This window comes from Carassius gibelio, chromosome A16 (genome assembly GCF_023724105.1).
Source record: "Carassius gibelio isolate Cgi1373 ecotype wild population from Czech Republic chromosome A16, carGib1.2-hapl.c, whole genome shotgun sequence".
NCBI classification, from domain to species: domain Eukaryota; kingdom Metazoa; phylum Chordata; class Actinopteri; order Cypriniformes; family Cyprinidae; genus Carassius; species Carassius gibelio.
Window position 1 is genome coordinate 15,146,256 of NC_068386.1, and position 23,830 is coordinate 15,170,085.

General features: G+C 39.1%; 2 protein-coding genes across 6 annotated transcripts; one reads left to right on the forward strand and one right to left on the reverse strand.

The window, feature by feature from the left end:
* Positions 1–65: 65 nt before the first annotated feature.
* Positions 66–9,865, reverse strand: LOC128030724 (uncharacterized). 2 transcript variants are annotated; one of them, XR_008187951.1, is made up of 10 exons: positions 7,448–9,865; positions 7,241–7,364; positions 6,995–7,116; positions 5,228–5,317; positions 5,027–5,115; positions 4,323–4,542; positions 2,770–2,887; positions 2,491–2,657; positions 656–741; positions 66–386 (listed from the first exon to the last, which is right to left on the reverse strand). XR_008187951.1 is itself a non-coding variant. In XM_052618589.1 (10 exons), the coding sequence occupies exons 1-9, from the start codon at positions 7,521–7,523 to the stop codon at positions 691–693; spliced, it is 1,062 nt and encodes a 353-aa protein (XP_052474549.1). In that variant the 5' UTR covers positions 7,524–9,859; the 3' UTR covers positions 66–386; positions 656–690. The 2 variants fall into 2 exon arrangements, 1 of the variants encoding a protein (XP_052474549.1); XM_052618589.1 differs by having other exon boundaries at positions 2,765–2,887; positions 7,448–9,859.
* Positions 9,866–10,496: 631 nt separating this feature from the next.
* LOC128030723 (zinc finger protein 384) lies at positions 10,497–23,635 on the forward strand. 4 transcript variants are annotated; one of them, XM_052618585.1, is made up of 11 exons: positions 10,497–10,902; positions 11,782–11,840; positions 16,682–16,913; positions 17,027–17,116; positions 17,623–17,765; positions 17,915–17,988; positions 18,607–18,831; positions 21,539–21,706; positions 21,801–21,879; positions 22,267–22,425; positions 22,510–23,635. In XM_052618585.1, the coding sequence occupies exons 2-11, from the start codon at positions 11,787–11,789 to the stop codon at positions 22,825–22,827; spliced, it is 1,542 nt and encodes a 513-aa protein (XP_052474545.1). In that variant the 5' UTR covers positions 10,497–10,902; positions 11,782–11,786; the 3' UTR covers positions 22,828–23,635. The 4 variants fall into 4 exon arrangements, with proteins under 4 accessions (XP_052474545.1, XP_052474546.1, XP_052474547.1 ...); XM_052618586.1 differs by having other exon boundaries at positions 10,499–10,902; positions 17,626–17,765; XM_052618587.1 differs by lacking the exon at positions 18,607–18,831 and having other exon boundaries at positions 10,508–10,902.
* The last annotated feature ends 195 nt before the right edge of the window (positions 23,636–23,830 follow it).

Consider the following 23,830-nt stretch of genomic DNA (forward strand, 5'->3'; position numbering starts at 1 on the left):
CAACGCTATAGATATTTATAGACAAAAGTGCCAGCGATGATAAATAATCTCACACGTACACAGACATAACATGGTAGGTTTTATTGGATCAACGTTTACATAAAAACAGTCTGTTGTTTCTCTCCTCCTTCTGTTTCTTCCCTTCTGCAAGTCAGTCAATCTGTTCCACTTCAGTCCCCTCATGTGATTTCTTGCACTCCATCGTCGCCCCTTGACATTGCCTTCACTTTCTCTTCCTTTAACCCTCCTTCAGTCTCCTTTCCCTCACTCTCATTTTTCATTTACCCCTCCTCTCGCTCAATGAAGAACACAACACATCCATGAAGAACTTGTGGGTTCCTCTGTTTCAGATGCATCCTGGGGTATGGAGACTTCATCATCGTCCACTGGAGGGAAAAAATATATTTTCGTTAAGGCCATCAAAGTGAATTAAATGTTTTATAGCATTGCTTTTTAAACTCATTTATTCAAAAAAATAAGTCCATAAAGTGTGTAAAAAAATTATTGAATTAATGCAGCTTTTTTTGACTGGAATAAAAACTTTATTTATTAAAATATATAAAAATATTTAAAATGTTAAAATATTGAGAAAAAAAAAATCATATTTGTTTTACAAATAGGTTAATGCATCCATCTTTGGCTCTCTCTCTCTTACCCTCACTTTATTCATCATCGGAGTCTGTGTCGGATTCAAGAAGACAATCTTCCAGTCGGCTGTCTCGTCTCACTGTGACATCGCCTCTAGAGGAAAAACAACAGAAGACAGTCAGTGTAGGGCAGTTGGGTCACACTGTTTACGAGGACAGAGGATGTTTAACTCAGCCTGAAGCAAAAAGCAAAGCTGCTCTGCTGACAACCGCGCGCTGTCAATGGGTTTGGAATGACTTCATTATACAAACTGCTTTTGAAGTAGCAAGTACATCATTAAGAGTTAGGCAAAGGCAGATCAACTTAAAAATCTTCATATCTGGCTTAAGATGACACATTAGCTACATTTCAATGAAAAGGTCTATAGTGTAGCGAAACATGAATCTGCTCACACAGAAGTCACTTTTAAACCAGAGAGCTTTCTGTTAGGTCAACCCAGCAAAATTCGGTTTGGGGATGGGGGAATGTTTCCCCCTTGGTCTGCAACAGTTCCGCCACCCTAAGGACGGTGCTGACTATACCTTTAGTTGTTCAGAAGTTACTCCTGGTGACCCAAAACAGAACCAAAATTGTTTTACTGTTCTGCTGACAAAACCTGCTTAAACCAGCATAATCTGGTTTTAGTTGGTTAAATCTGATCTCCCATCTCTACACCATGGTGATTAGCTGATTTTGCTTGGTGACCAGATTAAAAGTGGCCAAAACCACTCCAGAAACCAGCTAACAGACAAGCCTAACCAGGCTGGGAGACCAGCTAAGACCGGCAAACCAGGTTAGTCTGGATTAAGACATTTTTGCCAGAAGTGTGTACAATTGTAAACACAGATGTCCTTGAAATGAAACATCAACATTGACATCAAATGTTTGCATCTGCCTAATCTGTATAGGTTCCAAGTGACATATTAAGTGCCAAAATATTGAATGCAAGTATTTGGTTTTGGATTTCCCATTGGACATTGAGTGGTGACCCAACACAGTATCGAAAATGTTTATTGCTCTGCTGTAAAGCCCAATTAAACCAGTCTGGTCTTTGATTATTAATCTGGTCTCCCAGCCCTGCTAAAATGGTGTTATAACTAAATTGAGCAACTGACTGGTCTTCCAGATTGCCCAGCTGGAAAACTCCCAGAATTACTGTAAAACCAGTAAACGGATCAGCCTGACAAGGCTGGGAGACCAGCTAGGACCAGAAACCAACAGCAATGTAAACAAAAAATGTCCTTGAAAATAAACATTGATAGTAATATTGCCATGTTGAAATCTGCCTAATTTGGACAGCTTCCAAGTGACAGATTAAGCTCCAAAATACAGGATGCAAAGTCTTTGACATCAACAACAAATGATTTGGGAAGCCTTTCTCTCTTTCTCTTTTTTTTCTGGCAAATCTAAATATGCAAAATTATATGGCTAGTTGCATTTGATTATTTGCATTGAGCACTATTTTCCCTAAAACCCACCAGCTGAGACTCTAGACTCCATTTTATCCACAAAGTGATCATCAGCATCCAACACTCAATGTGAGCTACGGTTCGCATCGTCAGTTAAACTGTGCCCGAAGCATTCCTACAGACTTCTCATTGATAAGCATCCCAAAGTTACTATATTCCAGCCAGCATCTCATTACTGATGTACATATTGATATACTGATTAAATGAAACATTGAGCAGAGTGTCTTTTATTAGTAACTACTTGTCAGCAAATGTCTACAAATTAATACATATATACAGTAATACATTATATGAAGTAGGTGTTGATGGTATAAGTAATGGGCAGAAGGGTACATTTATTAGAAGAAATAGGTTTGGGATAAACGAAAGGACTGCTGTATCTGAGAAAACCCACCTCTTTTTGAAACTTCCAGGAAGCTGCTCCCAAAACAATGAGGTCACGACCCCCTGTGACCCAACCATGGTCCCCGCTTGCTGTTAGCCATGCAGCAAAACAAAGAATCCTGGGAAGATGTGAAGAGGTGAGCGAAACCAGGTATTTGCACTGGGGAAGAGAGAACACTTAAAGAGAGTGAGAGAAAGACAAAAAGAAAGGGGGAGTGATTATACAGCTCGCAGTTTTGCACATCAAGAGGTGATAAAATAAAATTAAGGTTAAATTCACTAACAGTACATAGTGCTCTCTCCATTAGTGATGTCAAAACAAGAGCCAATCAAAAGGCCGGGTATTTGATTGACACAAACTGTGACACCAGCAGTGCTGCTGTGATTGGTTGGTCTGGTCATCATGCCTGCACATGATTGGAGAGAGCAAGCATGATCATTAGCGGCATCATAATAACATTCATCCACTGAAACACAAATAAACCATAAACAAAAAGTAATTAAACTCACATAATCTGTCTATTTATAGACTCCATTCTTACTCTGTCAGTAGCTGCTGACTTTGTGGTGGGTTTATGCCATTTAAACCAATGTTTTTTTGTCTGTAAGAAGCTCATTAATTCTTTGAGCGCTCCAGCTACGATTTGTTTGATGAACTGGGGTCATTATGAATCTCAGCACTCTTGATTAGAGTGTCACATCATGTTGTGTGCTCCAACCAGTAACTCTGATTTATCTGATGTAATTGTTTACAGGTTGTTTTTTCCCCTTGAGATAATGGCCTTTAGCACAAATATCCTGTGAGAAAACGGGATTAAAATGAGAAAGTGGCAGATGTTTTTTACGTTTTCCTCTGGCCTGGGGTGAACAACCCCCTCTCTGAGCCACTGGGACTTTAACACAGATTATATTAGCAGCTCTGAGCGAACAGATTCAGTCAAGATGTATTCCATTAATAAATCTGTTAAATAGCCTTGAGTCAAAGAACAAATGACGGTCCAGTGGGGGTTGTAAAATATTTATTGCTACAGAATCCTGCATATCCATGAGAAGTGCTTTATAAAATAAGATGTTGACTAAATATTGGTGTTGATGGCAGATCATAGGATTAGGTTGATTTAACATGTTTATTTGGTGTGATTAAGTTAAAAAAAAGTAACGCGGCCCATTTATCTGCACAATTTTATGTACTGTATTCTTTGAAATATCTTTTTCTATTTTTCCTAATTTGAGGGCTACTTTTATCAAATATTGATATATGAGATTAACAGTGATTTATTTGATTGTAAATTTAAGTAAACATATTTATATATACATAAAATTAAATTTTATATACATATATGTATTACTTTTGTAATATGTATTACAAAACTTTTATTCCTTAAGGACGCATTAAATTGATCAAAAGTGACAGTAAAGTGTTCGACATTGTTGCAAAAAGTATATTTCAGATAAATGCTGTTATTTTGAACTAATTAATGAATTAATCAAAGAATCTTGAAAAATAAAAAGCCTATTAGAATGATTTATGAAGGATTGTGTGACACTGAAGACTAAAAATTCAGCTTTGTTCATTTATTCAGAGGAATAAATTGCATTTTAAAATATATTAAAATAGTAAATAGTAGTTTTAAATAAATTTCACAATATTGCTGTTTTTTTAATCAAATAAATCAAATAAATCAAAAAATGAACAAAACTCAAAAACTACACACACACACACACACACACACACATATATATATATATACATCATAAATTCTATTGTCTAATTAAAATAATAAATATAATTCTAATTTATATTAATATTAATCTTAGATTAGAATAAATTCAGTATATTACCCGTTGTCCAATTTAGGATTCGTATGCTGGCCTTTCTACACGAGAGGAACACGCGGTCACCGCGGGGGCTCAGAATCAGCCTCCCGTCACCCCCACTACACCCTGTGACTTCTGGCCCCCAGATGTGTAACCTGTGGAGGGGCTCCGGCCCTTCATCGGACACCTCCCACACACACACACATCCCTCTGCAGAGCCGTTGAACAGCAGAGGACCCTGGGACTGTGGAGAGAACGAAGGGTAAATGCCACTGTGTTTCCATGACAACTCGTGCCAACTAACAGTATTAAATATGGAAAGAGAGTCACCGCTGTTTGATGCTACAGTATTCGGTTTCTTATCTCAGCCTATTTCTTTATCTCAGTTGCTATGATTTATTTACTTCTATTCAGTATCTATTGATTATTTTTATATTATATCGCTCTGCACAGTTTGATTTCATAGTATCCATTAATCACTAAGTAGAAAGAGACAGAAACAGCAGGAGAAAAATGTTTAAATGTTGGCATTTAATTGCTTGTAGATCTCTGTGAACTTTAGACTGTGTTTAAAGATCGCAGAGGAGAAAAACTGTTCTCAAGGGATTCAGCTTTGAGCGGAGGCACAACCTTTCTCTTTTTTTTTCGTGAAACGTGCTGCTCTCTAAAGGGCAGCCTCAGAAAGTTCTAGATGCCAGCGCAGTTCTGTTGCCATGGCACTCGCCCACCTGTAGTGTGGTGACTGCGTCCAGGTGTGCGTTCACTGACTGACAGTTCTCCTGCGAGCGCCAGCTCCAAACCTGCAGCTTCCCAGCGTCTAGTGTAACATCAAGAACACTGTGCCTCAGACACACCTGATATATCAAGACTGATGCAAGACATGGTCAACTCAACCTCACTCTCTCTCACACACACACACAGATAACTACCTGAACCAGTAACAATGAAGCCTTCTCCTTCAGGAATGAAGCACAGGCTTGAGACTGCATTCAATGTGTAGATGGATTTGACGCACTGACCTGCAGGAATAACATGATCAACATATGTTGCAAACCCCAAACACACTTGAGTTTAATTCACCCTCATCCGCAGAGGACGGGAAAAAAGATGTGGTGTCCAAAAAAAGAGCGAGTAAGACCCTCTCGACCTGTTATATAATGACTGATTCCTGAGATTCAGATAATGGATGTTCAGAACAACAGCACATTTACTGTACACTCTCCATCCTTTCCTATTGCAGTTTTAATAATAGTTTAAAATGGACATTTGTAATTTGACGACACATTTCTAATGCTACATTACATTTTAAGCAGGATTTGGCAATATTCCAAATTGGCATCCTTTTGATTCGTGAGTGTGAATTTCAATCTCCTCGCTCTCACATCACAGGATGTTGATTCGAGAATGAGAGAATAATAATGCCATATAAGGGCATTCAGCACAGTCACATAAATGAATAATTAAATTAGTTTAGTTTAGCCACAACACATAAATAATAACATCATTAATTTGGACTAAATATGCCTTTTTATTTTCTGATATGTAGAACAGATTCATCATTGTACATCAAACACCACACCTAGTTTCACGAAAGTAAAATGTTCACTTCAGAATTTGTATATAACAAATATGTAATAGACTCAGTTATAACAACACAGTAATAACGAACATGATTATATTACAATTTCATAGTCCTGTTAAACAAATTCTGTACTAGTCTGTGAAATGGCAGTTCTAGACCATAAAAAGGGGCAAATATTTGTAAAAGTTTAGGGTGGGTATGATTTTTTTAAAATGTTTTTGAAAGAAGTATATTTTGCTCACCAAGGCTGCATTTATTTGATCAAAAATACCGTAAAAACATATATATTGTGAAATATGATTGCAAATTAAAATAACTGTTTTCCATTTTTTATATATTTTAGAGTTTTTATTATTTGTAAATATGCTTATTTGGTGCTCAAGAAAGAATTAGTATTATCAATGTAAAAAAAACGGTTTTGCTATGATCTATTACATCAGATCAGAATTAATTTCAATGTTAATTAAGTCAAACTGTTTTGTATTTGCCTTCCTCCTTATATTCAAATTAGTATTCAACAGTTTCTTCTTAATAATTGAAAGTACATTCATAATTCTAAAGCTGAACAACCCTTGTTTGAAAATGACTGCTAAGGCCACACGTGTGTGTGTGTGTGTGTGTGTGAGTGAGTGTGTGTGTGTGTGTGAGAGAGAGAGAGAGAGAGAGAGAGAGAGACTCATCCGAGCTCAAAGCCCAAATTCTCACACAACAGTCTGTGGAACCACTTAGAACAAATCTTTCCCTGTCAGCCAAGTCGAATGCACGTGCTGTGGAAAAACAGATTAAGAGAATGAGAAAGAGTAGGACTGAGAATGAGAAAAAATTGTGACTGTAGGACACAAGAAAAGGGAGAACGAAGGACAAGAGATATGAAGAACAAAACTGTCAAAACAGCAAGACATGGAATAATGGAGAGCAAAAGGGACAGATGGGAAGGAGGGCATAAGTAGCTGGAACAAAAGAGGTGGGAGAAAAGAGAGAGAGCAAAAAAGATGAGTGAACAATCACGGCTACATCTGTATCAGCCGGCTGGCCCCGTCAACAGGATCAATTATTCTTTACTTTCCCGGGCTTGAGAGAGTGTGAGTCTGTGTGTGTGTGTGTGTGTGTGTACCCAATCTCCTGCAGTACTCTGGAGGTGGTGCACTGAGACAGGTGACTCCACCACTGTGACCTCCCAAATTGCACTGCTCCGTTGCCGTGGGAACATGCCACACTTTAACTGTTGTATCTCGACTTAAATCGGCAGAAACAGTAGGTGAAAAGCAGAGAATAGAGAGAGGCATTAATGGATACGTCAGCAATTTCACAGTCATAAACTGTTTTTGTTTGTTTTTTTCTCCATCATCGGTTCAGGTACCTGCCAGAACTCAGAAGATTGTCGACAGCAACCACACAAGTGGTGATGTCACTATGACCCTCCTGAGACCTGAGAGGAAACTTGGCCTTTTCCCAAGTTTGTTTGCGAGATTTGAACTCAGCATCTGCGATGTATGAAGACAAACAAACAGTTTCATATAAACTGAGGTCATTTTGTTTCCTCTCCCGTAAATGCTGATAAACTAACCATATGTTTTATCATCGCATGAGACAGCCATAAGGCAGAACTTCCTGTGAAAGACAAGCAGGCTTGTAATCAACATCTGTGCGAGTAACTGTAATAGTGTGTGTGATTAGTGCACTAATTTGACCTTCTTGTTCTTCTACACTGGAGCTGACGGGGAAATGCGTTTCTCCTCTGCCATCTGTCTGGCTTCCATCACTTCTTTCATTCTCTCATCTCTCCTCTCGCGCAATCTTCAGCGCAGGAGGACGGGCAACATGTTGCTCTGTGACCTTCTCGCTATCATGAAAACTAAACATCAAGAAGCACAAAAATATCATGGTCAGTCAATTACTCTCACGCCTGTCCATAGGTAAAGGGGTCATATGATGGGATTTTAATTTTTCCTTTCTCTTTGGAGTGTTACAAGCTCTTGGTGCATGAAGATCTGTCAAGTTGCAAAGACTAAAGTCTCAAATCCAAAGAGATATTCCTTATAAAAGTTAAGACTCTGCCACGCCCCCATAAAAAGCCTCATTTAAACACGCCCCCACGTCTATGTCACTGTGTGAAAAATTTTCGTAATACCTCCCAAATGCTCACGCAAAGAAAGTGTGGTTTCAGTAGCACAGTTAGTGTTGAAGCAGCCATGTCAGATATCCTGTGTGTATCCAGGCAAAAGAAAAAGCACTTTATTTGGCCTTCTGAAAGTAGATGCATTTAGGAATCTTTAAGATTACTTACAACAGAACAGCAATGCATTTTATGAACACCCGTTTCGTGAACCTAGGAGAGGAGGTAATTCTGACTTTGCCACGACAATCTGGCTCTTCTGAATCAGCTACTGTAACTATGTTTTGTTATAAGTTTAAGTTTTGTTATAAGTTTTTATTAAGTAAGTTTGCTATTAAATGTTCAAATCCGGAGTTTTGTGTGTGTCGCGCGCATGTGTGTGTGTGAGAGAGAGAGAGAGAGAGAGAGAGAGAGAGAGAGTGAGAGAGAGAGAGACAGGGTCACACAGTGGAGTCAGCTGTCTTAATCGTCCATGACTCGTGAACTGCAAACACATACGAGCTTCATCAGTGTGTCTGGCAATGCCACTCTGTTCCTTTCTCGGGCTTGAACTGATGGTAAAACTAAGGACAATATTAACTATCTTTACATTTATTTTGAAATATGAAACTCATGATTATGGAAAGGGGCGTTACATTTCTGACGGGTGCTTAATGTGTTCGGCCAATCACAATGCACTGGTTCAGTTGGCCAATCACAGCAGACTGTGCATGTCAGAAGGAGGGACTTTGTGTGTGTTTGAGAGCGGCGGGGCATATAGGACATAAAATAATGTACAGTATTTAAAAAATAATGTGTTTTTTGAACATTAAAGCACGTCAACATATTCTGTTACACAAAATAATGATCTTTAAAATAGCGTCATATGACCCCTTTATTAACCAAATGCTGCTTGTCTTTATATACCTTAGTTGTAACAAGTACATTATTAAATAACAATGTGCCTGACAGAAAGCCCGGATGTGGAAGTTCAAGAACAGAGTTTTTAAAGAAATATGATGAATCAACACTGCCCAGACTCCAGAGAGCAGAGGACTAGAGTTTAATTTCACACGCCCCGTTCATCTCGCTCTCTCCTTCCCCACCTAGTCACTCATTCTTACACTTGTCTTTTCATTTTATCCTCCTCCTTTCCCACAATCCCTTGAGTTTGCTGGGGGCCAGAATGCTGCAGCAGAATCTCAGCCAATCTGGAGCGAAGCTCCGCCTTCTTTGAGACCTACAAAGAGTCAAAGATGTGTGATATTAATAAAAGAACTAAACTAATTTAGGGTTTATCTGATTACATGAGTTATTCATCTGTGCTGAACATATTTGCTCTCTATTTGAGATTCAATGTGCAGAAATTCTGCTCTGTTCTAAGTGCAGTAGGAACAAATATTTCACCTTAGTAAATAAGAGGAGGATAATTCTGTAACTTTATTTTTTCCTAGGACTTAAGGGAAATTTTGATCTCCAAGTTTTCAATTTGTTCTTCTTTTGGAGTTTCCTCACCTTCCCCATCTGACCTCAGTATAAACACAAACTCACTGACACAAACACAAACTACGTTCATTCAAACTGCAAGTTTTCTGGTTTATATGAACTGAATCCACGGTTGATACAGTAGACCAGACTTAACGGATTTCTTGTAGCTCTACTCCAGACTACACTCGCGGTTGCTATAAACAGACGTGAACGCAAACCTCGTCAGCGAGTGTTAGAAGTGACATCATCTAAAGGAAACCCGTGTGTGAATCTCTCTGGCGACATCGCGTGGGTTTAGTTTAGGAGAACGCTTTTCGCTTGTTCTCTGTTATTTGCATGCTCCTAGAGTAGACATTATAAATATAAAAGACATTTATCATCTCTGAGAAGCGACAGCAACACGTGTAAATAAGAGCTTTAAACAAAAATAGCCTATATATATATATATATATATATATATATATATATATATATTTTTTTTTTTTTTTTTTTTTTTTTAATTGAACTTAAAATAGGCTATAGTAATGATTCAGTCAGTTACATTTCACAGTGTAATACAAATAGAAATACCACAGTAACTAACGTGTCAGATAGCATTCATCATTAAACTACAATCAGTAATATTAAAAACAAAATACGCAAATGGACGGAAAAGGAGATTTAAATTAAAAGCGTAATTTAATACATTATAGATGTCTATGGTACTGTCTTTACGGTAACTGAGAATTAGACATTATGAAATATAAATTCTCTTTCGACATTTGCATGGCATTTTATTAGATTTTCAAACGTGATATTTCCATGGCTGTTAAAACCTTGTATATTTCACTTTCACATTTAATAGAGACAGGTGGAAAAAGCCAGGTCTGAGTGAAGTCGCAAGCCTGAAACCGTGCAAAGAGGCTGTTTAAACATTGTTGTGTAGCATATCTATCATTACATTTGAAAAAATGCCGTTGTAGTGAATATCGAAACCTTCGAAACCTTTCAATATTTCTAAAATTACATATAGACTAGAATATTGGAGGAAAGGTTATGATCTTGAAACGAAAACGAAACGAAAAATCTGGACCTTGGGGCAGTGAGAAGTTTTTCTTAACCATATTTAATTTCGCTATCAATAAATTTAAGATCTAAATCTTTGTTTTCATAAGATAAAATAAGTTATTTTATTTTAAGAGTTTAATTAACGTGCTAAAACTATTTTCATGGACATGTTTGACCTTACTAGACGGAAATGACGTCAGGACGCACGGCAGCATTCGCGCCGCTCGGAAGGAGCCAACTCTGAGAAAAGAAAAAAAAATAGAAAAAAGAAAACACAAGGGAGGAAAAAAAAACTCATTGGAATTCTTCAATCGGGTTGCTTCGGAAAGACTTTGCAAACTACCCCGGTCGGAGAATATCCCCGCCGGGCGAAGCAGAAGTCTTGAGAGCTGGTAATCCGTCTTTATCTTTCACTTTGGAGCTTGTTTTTGGCTGTTGATGTGAGCCGCTGGCGCCCGATCGACGACTCTCATGTGCCGGAAGTCTGCGTAAAACTGCCTTGGTCCCAGCGTCGACGTTTTTTTCCCACTTGTTCTTTTTTTTCTAGCGTTTTTCGCTTTTCCTTTTTTATTTTAGCAGGCAGTAGTGTGAATAGCCGGGTCACATCACGCTGTGGGCTGCAGGTGCGCCTTCGCTATCGTTCAGTAGATTCACCGCAGCCTGTCGATAATATTTAGATATTTACATGTGATGGGTTATTTGCAAATAAATATTTGAATATTTTAGAATATAATAAAAAAACACTATTTTACTGTACACCAACGATAAAGCAAAGCACGTTCTCTTCTCTGCAACTAAACATAAATTGAGATAAACGCTAAAGCTTCTATGAACCCAGCATCTGTAACAATATAACCTAAACACAGACTCGCGAGTGATGTTGCTTTTGTGATTTGAAGTGTATTACAGTCATGTATGGGGGGGTTTATATCAACTAGTTAATGCGAAATGCATGATTTATTTGTTGCGGTGTTGACCATAAATAGACATACAATAGACACCAGCTCTTCCTGGATAAAAATTTCCTGTATAAGTCATGTTGTCCAGTTCCATATTAAAAGTGTTTAATTGTCAAATGTCCATTTACTATTGTTATTATTTTCTTTCTGAATCTTCTGTCAAATTATATCCCTCACAGATCCATTTTCTGTTTTTATTTGAACATGTAATTTATAACTCTGTCCCTATCCTTAATCTCTCATTTTAAAAGGTCACAGATTATAGTGTTTGCTAAATTTTTGCTTATCAAAATGTTTTCTTTCTTGTGTCAGGGGTGATGGAGGATTCCCATTTCAATTCTTCATATTTCTGGTCCCCTGTACAGGGACAGGTAAGCACACAGATTCAACTGTCTATGTTTGAACTTTTGGCCTGTCCTGTGATTGCATTATTATAGTACAAATCTAATGAATTTGCATGCTTATATTGTATTTTACATTATATAAACTACCGTTTAAAAAAAAATAAAAAAACTATTAACTGTATTACTTAATCTAAACTGACAGTGAAAACCTTTCTATTGTTACAAAAAACAAGAAATGCTGTTCAGTTTTAAGTAATTACTGTTCTTTTGAAATCTCTATTTATCAAAGAATTCTGAAAACAAATATATCACAATGTAAGATCATTTTCATAAGGATTTGAAGCTGCACAACTATTTGCAGTATTGATAATGATAATAAATAAAATCTTGATCAGCATATTACAATGATTTCTTAAGTATCATTTGACACCGAAAGCTAGAGTAAGGACTGCTGAAAATTCAGCTTGCCATCACAGGAATGAAGTATATCTAAAAAATATATTAAAGTGGTCATGAACTGCCTTTTTATTATTTTGTACTGTTCTCTGAAGTCCACTTATAATATTATCAAGATTTAAAAAAATAATAATCATCATCATAATTTAGAAGAAATGCACTATTTTCTGTTCTGTTTTGACCCCCCCCCCCCCCCCCCCCATAGTTGGCACAGCATCATCTTTTAGTTTCAATCTCTTATATTTCTGAAAATGTAAATTGTGCCTTGTTTGTAAATGAATCCAAGTGAACAAAGGACCAAGTTTTCACTGACACGGTCTGCAACCTCTTTTAAAATAAAGTTCATCCACTGATCACTCTGTCTTGGGATCAGAAGGAAAGCGATGCAAAGAATGTGTTTTTCCACAACTTGGAACTGCACAGCGTCTTGTTGTCTTAAGAGCTATCTTCATCGTTTGATTTCTGTATAGACCTTAGTTAGTTCCCTTTCAAGGCGGTAACTAAACATTACGTCAGCTATTGACATATATGGGAACTCCTCCCTTCTCCACTTTCACTGAACTCTTATGGGCTAACGCCAGCGGGGGACAGCCGGCCAATTGACACGAAGCATGCAAATACTGACAGGTCCGTGGGTAGTATAAATTGCATTGGTCCGAAAATCATGCTATTTTCATGCTAGAATTCTTATTGAAGTCATTGTGGAAGTTGCTTTAGAGGACTACTCTCATTTATTTTCCTCTCCGCATCAGATGGCTGCTACATGCCAGATTTGCGCAAGTCCTATTGACCCCCCTGACCTTCACCAGTTCTGTGACACCTGCCTGGGCCTTGCCCAGGCCGAGCTGCCAGTGCGCGCCCTTAGAGCCAGTAGAGAAGTGGGTCAGGCAACAGCAGGGATGAGGCCCACTGCAGCCAGCAAGCCGCTGGTGGGCCCTCCCTCGCCCGAAGACGAGTTCAACGCTGTTGACTTTATGGATGATAGCTTCTGCACGGGTATATGCGCATGCCCCCCCTCATCGAGGAGACTGTTGCCGCTCACCTGTGCCCGTCTTCCTCTGCGTTGGGTTCAGACCGCAGTCTGCCTTCCAAACCGTGCAGGTTTAGGCCCACAAGGCGGACAAAGCATGTGCTGCTGCAGCGGAGGCAGTTTCTGCTCTTCACGCCATGGCTATACTCCAGACTCCAACACTGCTAATTTATTTTATCACCTGCGCAAGAACCACGAAAAAGAATACAGAGAAAGTCAACGTGCAAAAACTGCAAAAGCAGCATCGAGTGGTGACGTAAGCGCTCAAAACAAACTACAGACACAGACACTGCAACAGGGGCCGTTCACATATCGCGCCTAAAAACGCATGGAAAACGCTAGGCGCGCTGCTTTCTCTTTCTTTCCAAAGCGCTCGGACAGTTGCGCCCCTGAGGCGTCTTCCTTTGCTAAGCAACCATGACGTGCTCTTTCCATGAAGACGCGGAAATTTCAGCAAAGGATAAATGGATTTGCAGCTCTAAAAATCGCTTGCAGCAGCTCTGCTACTAAATTTATTTCAAAATGGCAATCCATATACAGCTATGATCAGCTGTTCCCTCATCTTAGCTGAGCTTTCAACGTTGGTACGGGAAAGGATGAAGCTGATTGTTTAGTTCTTGTCACATGATCCACGGTGCGCTTGCGGCATTCTGAAAGTTGAAATGTTCCAGGCGCATACGCACCGCGCTTCCATTATGACCGCGCGCCTACATTGGAAATAACAAACTTGAGCGCGCAAAAGACACGATATGTGAATGGCCCCACAGGCTTTTACCCATGGCACACCATATAGCCATAGCTCCCGCAGATGGAAGGAGATCACTTCTGGTGTTGCCAAGCATATCTACACAGTCGAGAATAGTGGGTTGAAATATTTTAATGGCAGGTGTTAACATGACCAACAGTCTTGCTGGAAAAAAAGGTTCTAAATAAAATAAATATTTATTAGTCCATACTACCTTTATTTGTTTTGTATATCATTTCAAATTGCATTTCCACATTGCAATTTTATATAGACTATTCATAAACTGAATTAACAGAAAAATTGCTATATCGTTATGTATATCGTTATCAGGATATCAAATTAGCTATATCGGGATATGAAATTTTGGCCATATCGCCCAGCCCTATGGTGAAGAAAAAAATAAAACATTTCATAGGGCCCAAAACATGTAATATTTGTAAAATTTGGTTTTGCAGTAGTTTTTGAGGGGTAATTTTTCCTGTAGAGATATCGAGATATATATCGTATATCGAGATATAGCAAAATATATCGATATATATTTTTTGCTCCATATGGCCCAGCCCTATCTTGAATTATCTGGACGATTGGCTGATTTTAGCCCACTCAAGAGATCAGTCATGTGGAAACACTGCTTCACCATTTGGATATGCTGGGACTTTGTGTGAATATGCAGAAGAGCTTGTTTATACCGAGTCGGACTATAACATATCTGGGAGTATGCTTGGACTCGATGGCGATGCGAGGCCATCTCTGTAAAGCGTAAAGAGGCAATTTCATCGACTCTGTGCAGTTTCAGACAGGGCAGGTCCGTATCACTGAGGGAATTTCAGAGGCTTCTGGGAATGATGGCGGCGGCTTCTCTTCAGTCTGCCATCTGGGTCTTCTGCATATGCAGCCACTGCAGTTTTGGCTGAAGACTTGCATTCATCTGAGGGCGTGGTCTTCGGGCCACAAGCGCATTACGATCACTCACAGTTGCGTCAGCACTCTGAGACCGTGGAGCAGCCCGGATATGTTCGGAACAGGAGTTCCTTTGGGCATACTGACCCAGCGCACCATGGTCTTCGACGTACACATCAACTTCAGGCTGAGGAGCAGTGTGCCTGGGCATACCTGCCTCAGGCCTGTGGTTGGAGTCACAAGGCAGGTGGCCCATAAACCGTTTGGAATTGGAAGCGGTGTCTTTAGCCCTACAAGCCTTTCAGTCAAAATTGGAGCGGCAAATCGGTCTCTTACATAAATCGTCAGGGTGGCGTGCATTCCAGGGCTCTATTCAAACAGGCAGCAAGTCTCCTGTTGTGGGCGGACCGGCACTTTGGTTCCATAAGAGCGGCCCACATCCCTGGTATCCTGAACTGTGGAGCGGACATGTTTTCGAGAAACGGGATTCCTCAAGGAGAGTGGAGGCTTCACCCAGGATCAGTTCAACTGATTTGAGATCGATTTGGGAGGGCTGAAGTGGATTTGTTTAATACACAAGCAAGAACACGCACTGTCAGACGTTCTTCTTGCTATCTCACTCCTCGCTGCCGGGAGATGCTCTGACATCACATTGGCCGGAAGGCAGGCTTTAGGCTTTCCCTCCAGTGAAGATTCTGACTATGGTGTTGTGCAAAATCAGGGACGAGGAGGGAGCGAGGAGATTGTGTCCTTCAAGGCTGCCGTCGGTGCCCTCTAGTTCCGCCTTTCAAATGCAAGTACTCTTAGTGATGTGGCTATTGGCTACTGTCTTGCTTATGTGTGGGTGTGATTGACCCTGTTCAGGGCTTATCTTAACTGCTCTCACTGCGGGATTTAATACAGTTCTCATTTATGTCAATAGCTGATGTAATGAGTTACCATCTTGAGAGTGAACGTCTCCAGTTACTATCGTAACCTTGGTTCCCTGAGAGGCGGGAACGAGACATTACGTTAGCCGCCGTGGTTGCTATTTGATCAGCTGTGCTAGCGTTCAGTCGTGATTCTGACGTAATTTTTGCGCCCATGCAAGTTATACTGCCCGCGGACCTGTCAGTATTTGCATGCTTCGCGTCAATTGGCTGGCTGTCCCCAGATGGCGTTAGCCCATTAGATTTCAGCGAAAGTGGAGAAGGGAGGAGTTCCCATATCCATCAAAAGCTGATACAATGTCTCGTTCCTGCCTCTCAGGGAACCAAGGTTACGATAGTGATCGGAGATGTTTTCCTCTCTCGTTATTTACACTATATCGGTGAGCAGGGCTAAACAGGCAGTGATGTAGAAGCAGACGTTGATGATCTTGTTTAGCCACACTATTACACCATAAAGTGGCACATTCGACAACCTGTAGTTTTGGCAGATTGCCTTCAATATAGTTTTTAGACTAACAAGAAAGTTTTGAGTTCTGAAACTTACAGCATGTATATGTCAAAATATTGAGGAATTTTTAGATTTTTCAGTTCATGACCCCTTTAAAATAGAAAACAGTTGATTGAAATTGTAATATTTCACAATATTAGTTTATATTTTAGTTTTGATCAAATAAATGCCTCACTGAACATAAGAATTCTTTAAAAAAACATTTAAAAATATCTTACCAACCGCAACCTTATTTAAAATTATTTTATCATTATTCTTTTTTATTTTGTTCTAACCTAATTTAATGTTTTTGGCTTTTAGATTGAGAATGCTGTATTTCTCAATAAGGTAAAAGAGCAGCTTGGTCAGGACAAAGCCCACACCTACTCACATGGCTCCGCCCACTATCCCACCACAGCAGTGGTGGCAGTTGCTGGGGGTGCCATGGATACAATGACAGCAAGGACACTAAAACAGGAGCATGCACAGCCATCTCAGTCCTCACACAGTATCACAGTGTTGCCAGTACCACCTACTGGCATTATGACGGCAGGTACCATACCGGTGTTTTTCTAAATGCTAATGATTACAGAGTTTTCATGGGTTAGTTTATTTGCACTTTATTTCACTTTCATAAGTCTTCCATCACTGCCTCACTCTTTCTAGCGGGTTTGGTCACTCTGGTGTCTCCAGTGTCATCTGCTCAGTCCTTTATTCCTGGACATCCATCTACCACCATGATAACAGTCCAGACTGGTAATGCACCTTATTTCACATAAACATTGACATGCACACTGTATTATTTTTGCCACAGTATTGCTATTTAAATGCAATTTAACATTTTCTTCTGTACATTTTGATTGTACAATCAAAATTATGCCCATTGTGTTCACAAGGAGCAGCTCATGACTTGCATCTTTTGGCCAGGCACAACCTGATCTGACTTTTTTTGTCTTTTTGCTTGTCCATTTATCTTCTAAAGTGACCTTGATCTGTTTATTATCATCGTTATTATTACACTGTGTAGTCTGACATGTAGCAATCCTAGAATTTAAAAATAAAACTTGCACCTGGCTTTTCAAGTGACCTTCATGGGTCCCTGTTCAAACTGAACTCACAAACATCTCTGTCTTTATTGCTTGGCATTATTACATGCAATTTTTGAGTGTGTAGTATGCTTGAGACAGGAACAGATAAACTTTATAGTCTCATCAGTCTTGGCTCACATAATTAAAGCATTTTACTCTTGCATATGACTCCAGCAGACAAAAAAAATGACTCCGTGCCCTGCTCACCGGTTATCATCCCATTACCGTCGAAACGAGGCAGAAAGAAGAAAGACACACTCCCATTGGTTGGCTCACCTACTAGGACAGATCACTTTATTTTGGGTCTTTCAGGGCAGGTATGATAACCATGCATATAGAGAAATCCTTAATGACATTGTCTGAAAAAGCGATTAGCACACATACCACTAATGTTTTTAATGTGCCTTTTATTCTTCCAATTTTAAGATTTAACAGTTCTTTTGACTGATTTTCCTTTTTTCTTCAGCATCATTCTTCCAACCCTTACAGTTTATCTCCAGAAGAAGGGCATCCTGGGAAAGAGGGTGGAAAAACATACAGGTAGGGCTTTTCTTAAGGATGTTGGCTCAGCATGCACTCAGTGTGTTTTTTTTTTTATGATCTATTAGAACAGGCAAAGACAGGGGCAGGTATTCCTAAGCCACTTCATTTTCATACTGCAGCAATGCATGGCCCTCCTGGCCGACACACACACACACACTCCTGGCTTCAGGGCTTTGCAAAAATATATTTGCGTTATTGTCTGCTGTGCTTCAGTAGAAAATCTTTTTCAGCAGCATGTGCAGCCTCAGCTACATACGTCCACACACAAAAACACACACTCCTGTCACACTCTTTGTTACTCATTCATTGTCCTTTTGCACTTCCGTTTCTGGCCTGTCTCTCTCATCTTTCTTTTCTAGAGCCAGAGTTTCCGATTTGATTCTGGATTGTTCTCCACTGACCTCCTCGTCTCTCACCCTCGAGCTTGTGTTGTGTCTCTTTCTTGCCCGTTTGTCATGGCTCATGTTTCTCCTTTCACTATTGATGGACCAGGCTTGTAACTTCCCTTTTCTCGTTGTCCCGTTCTCATTCGTACTTTGTCTTCTCCCGTGTTTTCCTCTTCTCTCATCCCTCTGTCCTTCTCTTGGGGTGTGTGTGTGTTTTTTCTGTCTGTAGGTGCCGGATGTGTGGTTTGACGTTCTGCAATAAGTCAAACATGCAGCTGCACTCCCAGTCACACACGGAGGTGAAAGCTCACCAGTGTCCGCACTGCTCCAAATCCTTCGCTTACACCAGCTACCTGGCCCAGCACATCCGCATCCACAGCGGTGCCAAGCCCTACACCTGCTCCTACTGCCAGAAGGCTTTCAGACAGCTCAGTCACTTACAGCAGCACACACGGTACTCCGCACCGCACCTCGAGAGTGTGTGTGGTTGTGTGTCTGTGGCAAAGCAGGCGGGTGATGGAGAGTGTGTATGATGGACCTGGATGCAAACTTCCTTGCGATACGATACACACTACAAAACAATCATATCATAATTTAAGCTGTAACTATATTTATCGGCCGATAATTTACTACTATCAGCTATATAAGGAAAAAGGCTAATATAACAAACCGATGGTTTATTAATTAACTGAATGATGACCAAAACTTAAATGATATTTTATTAAGTTTATTGCATCCTTTTTCACGCCAAAACAATCACCATAAGAACATTAAACTCTCTATTTCAGTTGCATTATCATCAACATACAGTGAATTACACAAAACACTTATTATAGGTATCAGGAAACAAATATATACAGATCTCATTTTCAGGGGGTGCTTAATAAACTAACAAACTAAATCCGAAGAACTGCTTGTTTTCATTACCCATAATGCTCTGTAGACTAGAAAACCTGTCAAACTAAGAGTCCTGCCTTAGTGAAGGAGATCTCATATTTAAACGGAAAAGAAATGGTAAAATGCATACAAAACATTATAAGATTAATCGTAATAAAGTCTGTTACAAGAAATTATTAACATGTATTTAATTTATACAGTGAAGTGTTTTTACATTTGTTTACTTTATTTCTGTACCTGAAAACTGTTAAACCTACCTAAAAAGCACGGTTTATTTAACATATATCTTTATTCTGTTGTATTTATGTAGGCCTGCTGTATGTTAAATGGATCCAATCCATGTTCATTAGAAATTGTTTGATGATGCAGCAATAAAACTGCTAGTATAGTTTAATGCAGGTGTTTTTTTAACTTTGCTGATTTAAAACATGATCAAAATATCTGTTTTGCCAAAATTTCAAGTTAATTATTTGTCAAGTTACAAATATCAGTATTGGAATCAGCCAGTAAGTGTTTAATTATTATCGGTATCGGCCCCCAAAAATTAGTGCATCCCTAATTCCAAAGCAGTGTGTTACATTAATAAATTCATTATTGTGTAAAACTATTAGAAAATTATATGAATAAACATTCAAATTATTTGTAATAGGACCTTTATAATGGAAATAAATGATAAATATTTAAAGGGGTCAACAGATGCCCATTTTCTACAAGTAGGAATATTTCTTTAGAGTCTTCATGAAATGTTTGTAACATACTTTGGTTTAAATTCCTTAAAGGTAATTTAAAACAACACCCTTTTCACTTTGTCAAAAACAGCTCTGTTCACAGCGACTCGTTTCAGTGCAGTTCACTTTCAATCATAATTAGCTACCTCTCACCCCACCCTCTCTTCTGTGGGGAATTGCTGCCTTGGACTCCATATATGGCTTGGATGTGGGCTTTTTTAAATGGTTGGCTATCTGCGTAGAAACCAACTACAAATTGGAACCGCTTGCTGTTGACAGTTTCAGACTGAGAAAGCGCAAAACAAACTGGCTGTGTGTCATCTGATCTCCCTTTTAACAAAATACATTTTTAGGGATGTTAAAGTTAACATGTTAACTTAAAATATGACTAAATTTGTTTAACACCGTAATAATAATAATGGTAATTAAACACATTGATTTAGAATATGTAACTTGAGAAGTGCTTAACAAATCGAACTTTAAAATGTTTCTTTGCGGTATTTTCATATAGGGCTAATGCTAGTGATGGGAGATTTAAAAAATTTTCCATTTCCAAAGCGGTAGCTGACAGTATTTTCAGCCCACTTCATGAATATCTGACAGAAAGCCTACGTGGTTAAAGTGTTTCTTGTGACCTCTGTATTTTGCTTTCTAGCAGTTTTTGAACACAAACGCGTGTTCTGGGAGTCACATTCTGTGGTCACGATGGAAAGGTTGATAAACAGGGTCTCATACTCTACTGCTTGTGGGTATAGCAACATACTCTGATGATAGTTTGCTTGTATGTAACTTACTGTGTAATAGACTGTGTAATTAAATACCACAGTCTTTATAATTGTGAAGCTGATGTCACCATGTGTAGTGGACAGATTACACATTAAATATGTCTCACTGATGTACACTTCTTTTAAAAATGGTTTGAAGAAACTAAAGTTTGTCAGGAAAAGTTCTTAGATTTCAAAGAATGAAAGAAATAATCTTTTTTTCTATATTTCCCTCTCTGTGCTTTCTCTATTTGTTTAATTTATTTCTCCTCTGGCACACTTTTGATTTACTGCAGACTACACACACACACACACACACACACCATGACTGAAGGATTGAACTGAACTCGCAGCTGTCAGTGAAAGCCCAGTTCTCTTTGGCTCTACATTATCGTCCCATAACTGTAGAAGTTTTATGAGGTTCTGCCCCACTCTGAAATGGAGGTCATGTAAAGGTTTTGTACACACTTGGTTACACTTGGATGTGGGATTGGGCTCTGCCCACAGGAGTTCCTGTGAGGATTTGGTGCAAATGTTTTTTTGAGAATTGGATCTGCCCTTTTTGGGACCTCATTCAAACTCCTACCATGCCACTTCCAAATGTCTTTGAAATACATTGCACACTTTTAATAATCTTTGACAGTACTGATAGGGACCACCTAAGAAAGGTCAGCAATGTGAGTGTAGAAATGAAGAATATTGTCATGTCAAATTTTGTGTAGTGTGTGTAAATTATTGAATAAGCCCCATGTTGGTCTTTCCTTTTTTGCAGAATCCACACAGAAACCAAACCTCATAAGTGTCCTCACTGCTCGAAATCATTTGCCAACACAAGCTACCTTGCTCAGCATATACGAATACACACAGGAGTTAAACCTTACACCTGTAACTACTGCCAGAAGACTTTCAGACAGCTCAGTCACTTACAGCAACACCAGAGGTACCACACAGAGCCTGCATTATTATTCATGCAGACAATGTTTAGTTTCCATTATGTTCTTACCTCTTGACTTTAACATTTTGTGCCTGTTCAGGATCCACACAGGAGACAGGCCATACAAATGTGCACATCCTGGTTGTGAGAAGTCTTTCACTCAGCTCTCTAACCTACAGGTGATGTAGTTTGTTTCTTTAAGTCGATATTTTAAAGTGTTTCTTTGGTAACACTTTAGAATAAGGTTATAGAATAAGGGCCTTCTCTTGGTACAGTACCTTGTATCTGGTACTTTTTTTTAGTACTACCTCGGTTGAGGTTCCAAGTGAACCGTATGTTACCAAACGTTACGTTTAAACTCTGCTGATCACTGATTGGCTGGAGAGAATAGTCACCACATGCATCACTGAACTTGCAACACAAAATAACCGCTCAATTTAAATCAGCACAGCTCCATTGTTTGGAAGTGAACAGCTTTGATTTTTACAGGTTTGGAACAACATGCTTGTGAGTAAACAATGCTTTTTAAAGTCTGTCACTTTATTATTTCTCTCGATCCTTTACAGTCTCATCGGCGTCAGCACAACAAGGACAAACCGTATAAGTGTCACCACTGTAACCGTGGCTATGTAGACGCAGCCAGCCTGGAGGTTCATCTGTCCACTCACACGGTCAAGCACGACAAGCTGTACTCCTGTGGTTTATGCAACCGCACATATACCTCGGTACAAACATCTCGCACCATAAATGAGCAGCATTGCCACTTCTTTTTCATAATGATCCTAATATGTATCTCTCTGTGTCTGTAGGAAACGTATCTGATGAAGCACATGCGAAAACACGCTCCTGATATGCTTCCATCTCCACCCAGATCAAACCAACAAAGTCTCAGCCCTGGTCACGCAGGAGGAAACGGCTCGAATGGAGACGCACAAAGCCAAGCTGAGAGAATCAATGCCTTCCAGCCAGTCGGTGTGCCGTGCATATTCGACTTGAACCAATACAAACCTGTAACTTCTGCAGATGTGCAGTATAAAACTGTCAGTGTATCTGACATCTCTCCTCACAAAGACCTCTGCATCACTGTGGAGGCTTCTGCCATACAGGTGGATCACCTGAACTCATGAGGAATCCCATGGAGCGAGGGATGAAACTTTGGAGGTTAGAAAAAACGTTTGCAATTGACGAGATCCACAGAGCTGTGGATATAGAATAACTTTTCTTACTTGATACCTTTTTATTTGTATGAAGGAGCAATTGGATTTAAATGGACAGAAGTGAAGAAGTTTTGTACTATTTTTCTTTTTCCATTCCATTTTTTTAACATGTATTGCCGTAATTCTGATCTTCCTCCCAAAAGCTTCCTAGAAGACTTGCTGTTTCAGTGGGTACCCAGCTCATATCTCAAGTCTTTTTGTGAAATTTCTGGTTTATCTTGTTTGTATGATTGTCTTCATCTGTAGTTGTTGGTACGATCACTGCACTGTCAACATTCTTATTGATACTGTCAATAAGAACGGAAATATTGTGTCTTGCACAGTGTGTATGGGAAATGTTGGTCTTTTTTTGTTTTTTAAAAGGGAAATGTGTTCATATGCAGTCTTATGTAAAACAAAAGCACGTTTGGTTATCAGATGTATTGTGAGTGAATGAGTAAAGGACAACCGTAAATAGGACAAAAATATGTGTGTGTCAGCTAATGTTGATGGCAAATATCTTATTAGATGTTTTTATTGGAAAAAATTATCCTGTTTTGTATTTCCATTTGCAGATGACATGTAATATTCCATTAATAGAATATATTCTATTCTATTGTAACTACTGTTATACTATCAAAATAACTGTTAACATGCAACAGCCTCTAAGCATTAAACAAAATCAGATTAGCGTGCATTAACCCTTTAAAACAAGATATTAAAAACCAATCTGAAATTATTGCTTCTTGCATGCCTCCTTGTGATCATCTCTTCTTATAGCAGGAGTTTGCAACATTTACAGACTGGCAACCTGGGTATCTCAATTAAGATTTTCATTGATAGCATTAACGAGTAGAATTTACTTTTATAATACTTAAATTATTAAGTACATAGTAAGAACATTATTTGTGTGCTTAACTTTGTATATGATATT

Excerpts from the sequence above, each read along its gene's own strand:
- LOC128030724 (XM_052618589.1), bottom strand. The coding sequence starts at position 7,523 with ATGTTGATTACAAGCCTGCTTGTCTTTCACAGGAAGTTCTGCCTTATG. Across the intron at positions 7,117-7,240 it reads AATCTTCTGAGTTCTGGCAG|TCGAGATACAACAGTTAAAG; the intron begins GTACCTGAACCG and ends TGCCGATTTAAG. Across the intron at positions 742-2,490 it reads CCTGGAAGTTTCAAAAAGAG|AGGCGATGTCACAGTGAGAC; the intron begins GTGGGTTTTCTC and ends TTTTTCCTCTAG.
- LOC128030723 (XM_052618585.1), top strand. The coding sequence starts at position 11,787 with ATGGAGGATTCCCATTTCAATTCTTCATATTTCTGGTCCCCTGTACAG. Across the intron at positions 17,989-18,606 it reads GAGGGTGGAAAAACATACAG|GTGCCGGATGTGTGGTTTGA; the intron begins GTAGGGCTTTTC and ends TTCTGTCTGTAG. Across the intron at positions 22,426-22,509 it reads GCAACCGCACATATACCTCG|GAAACGTATCTGATGAAGCA; the intron begins GTACAAACATCT and ends CTGTGTCTGTAG.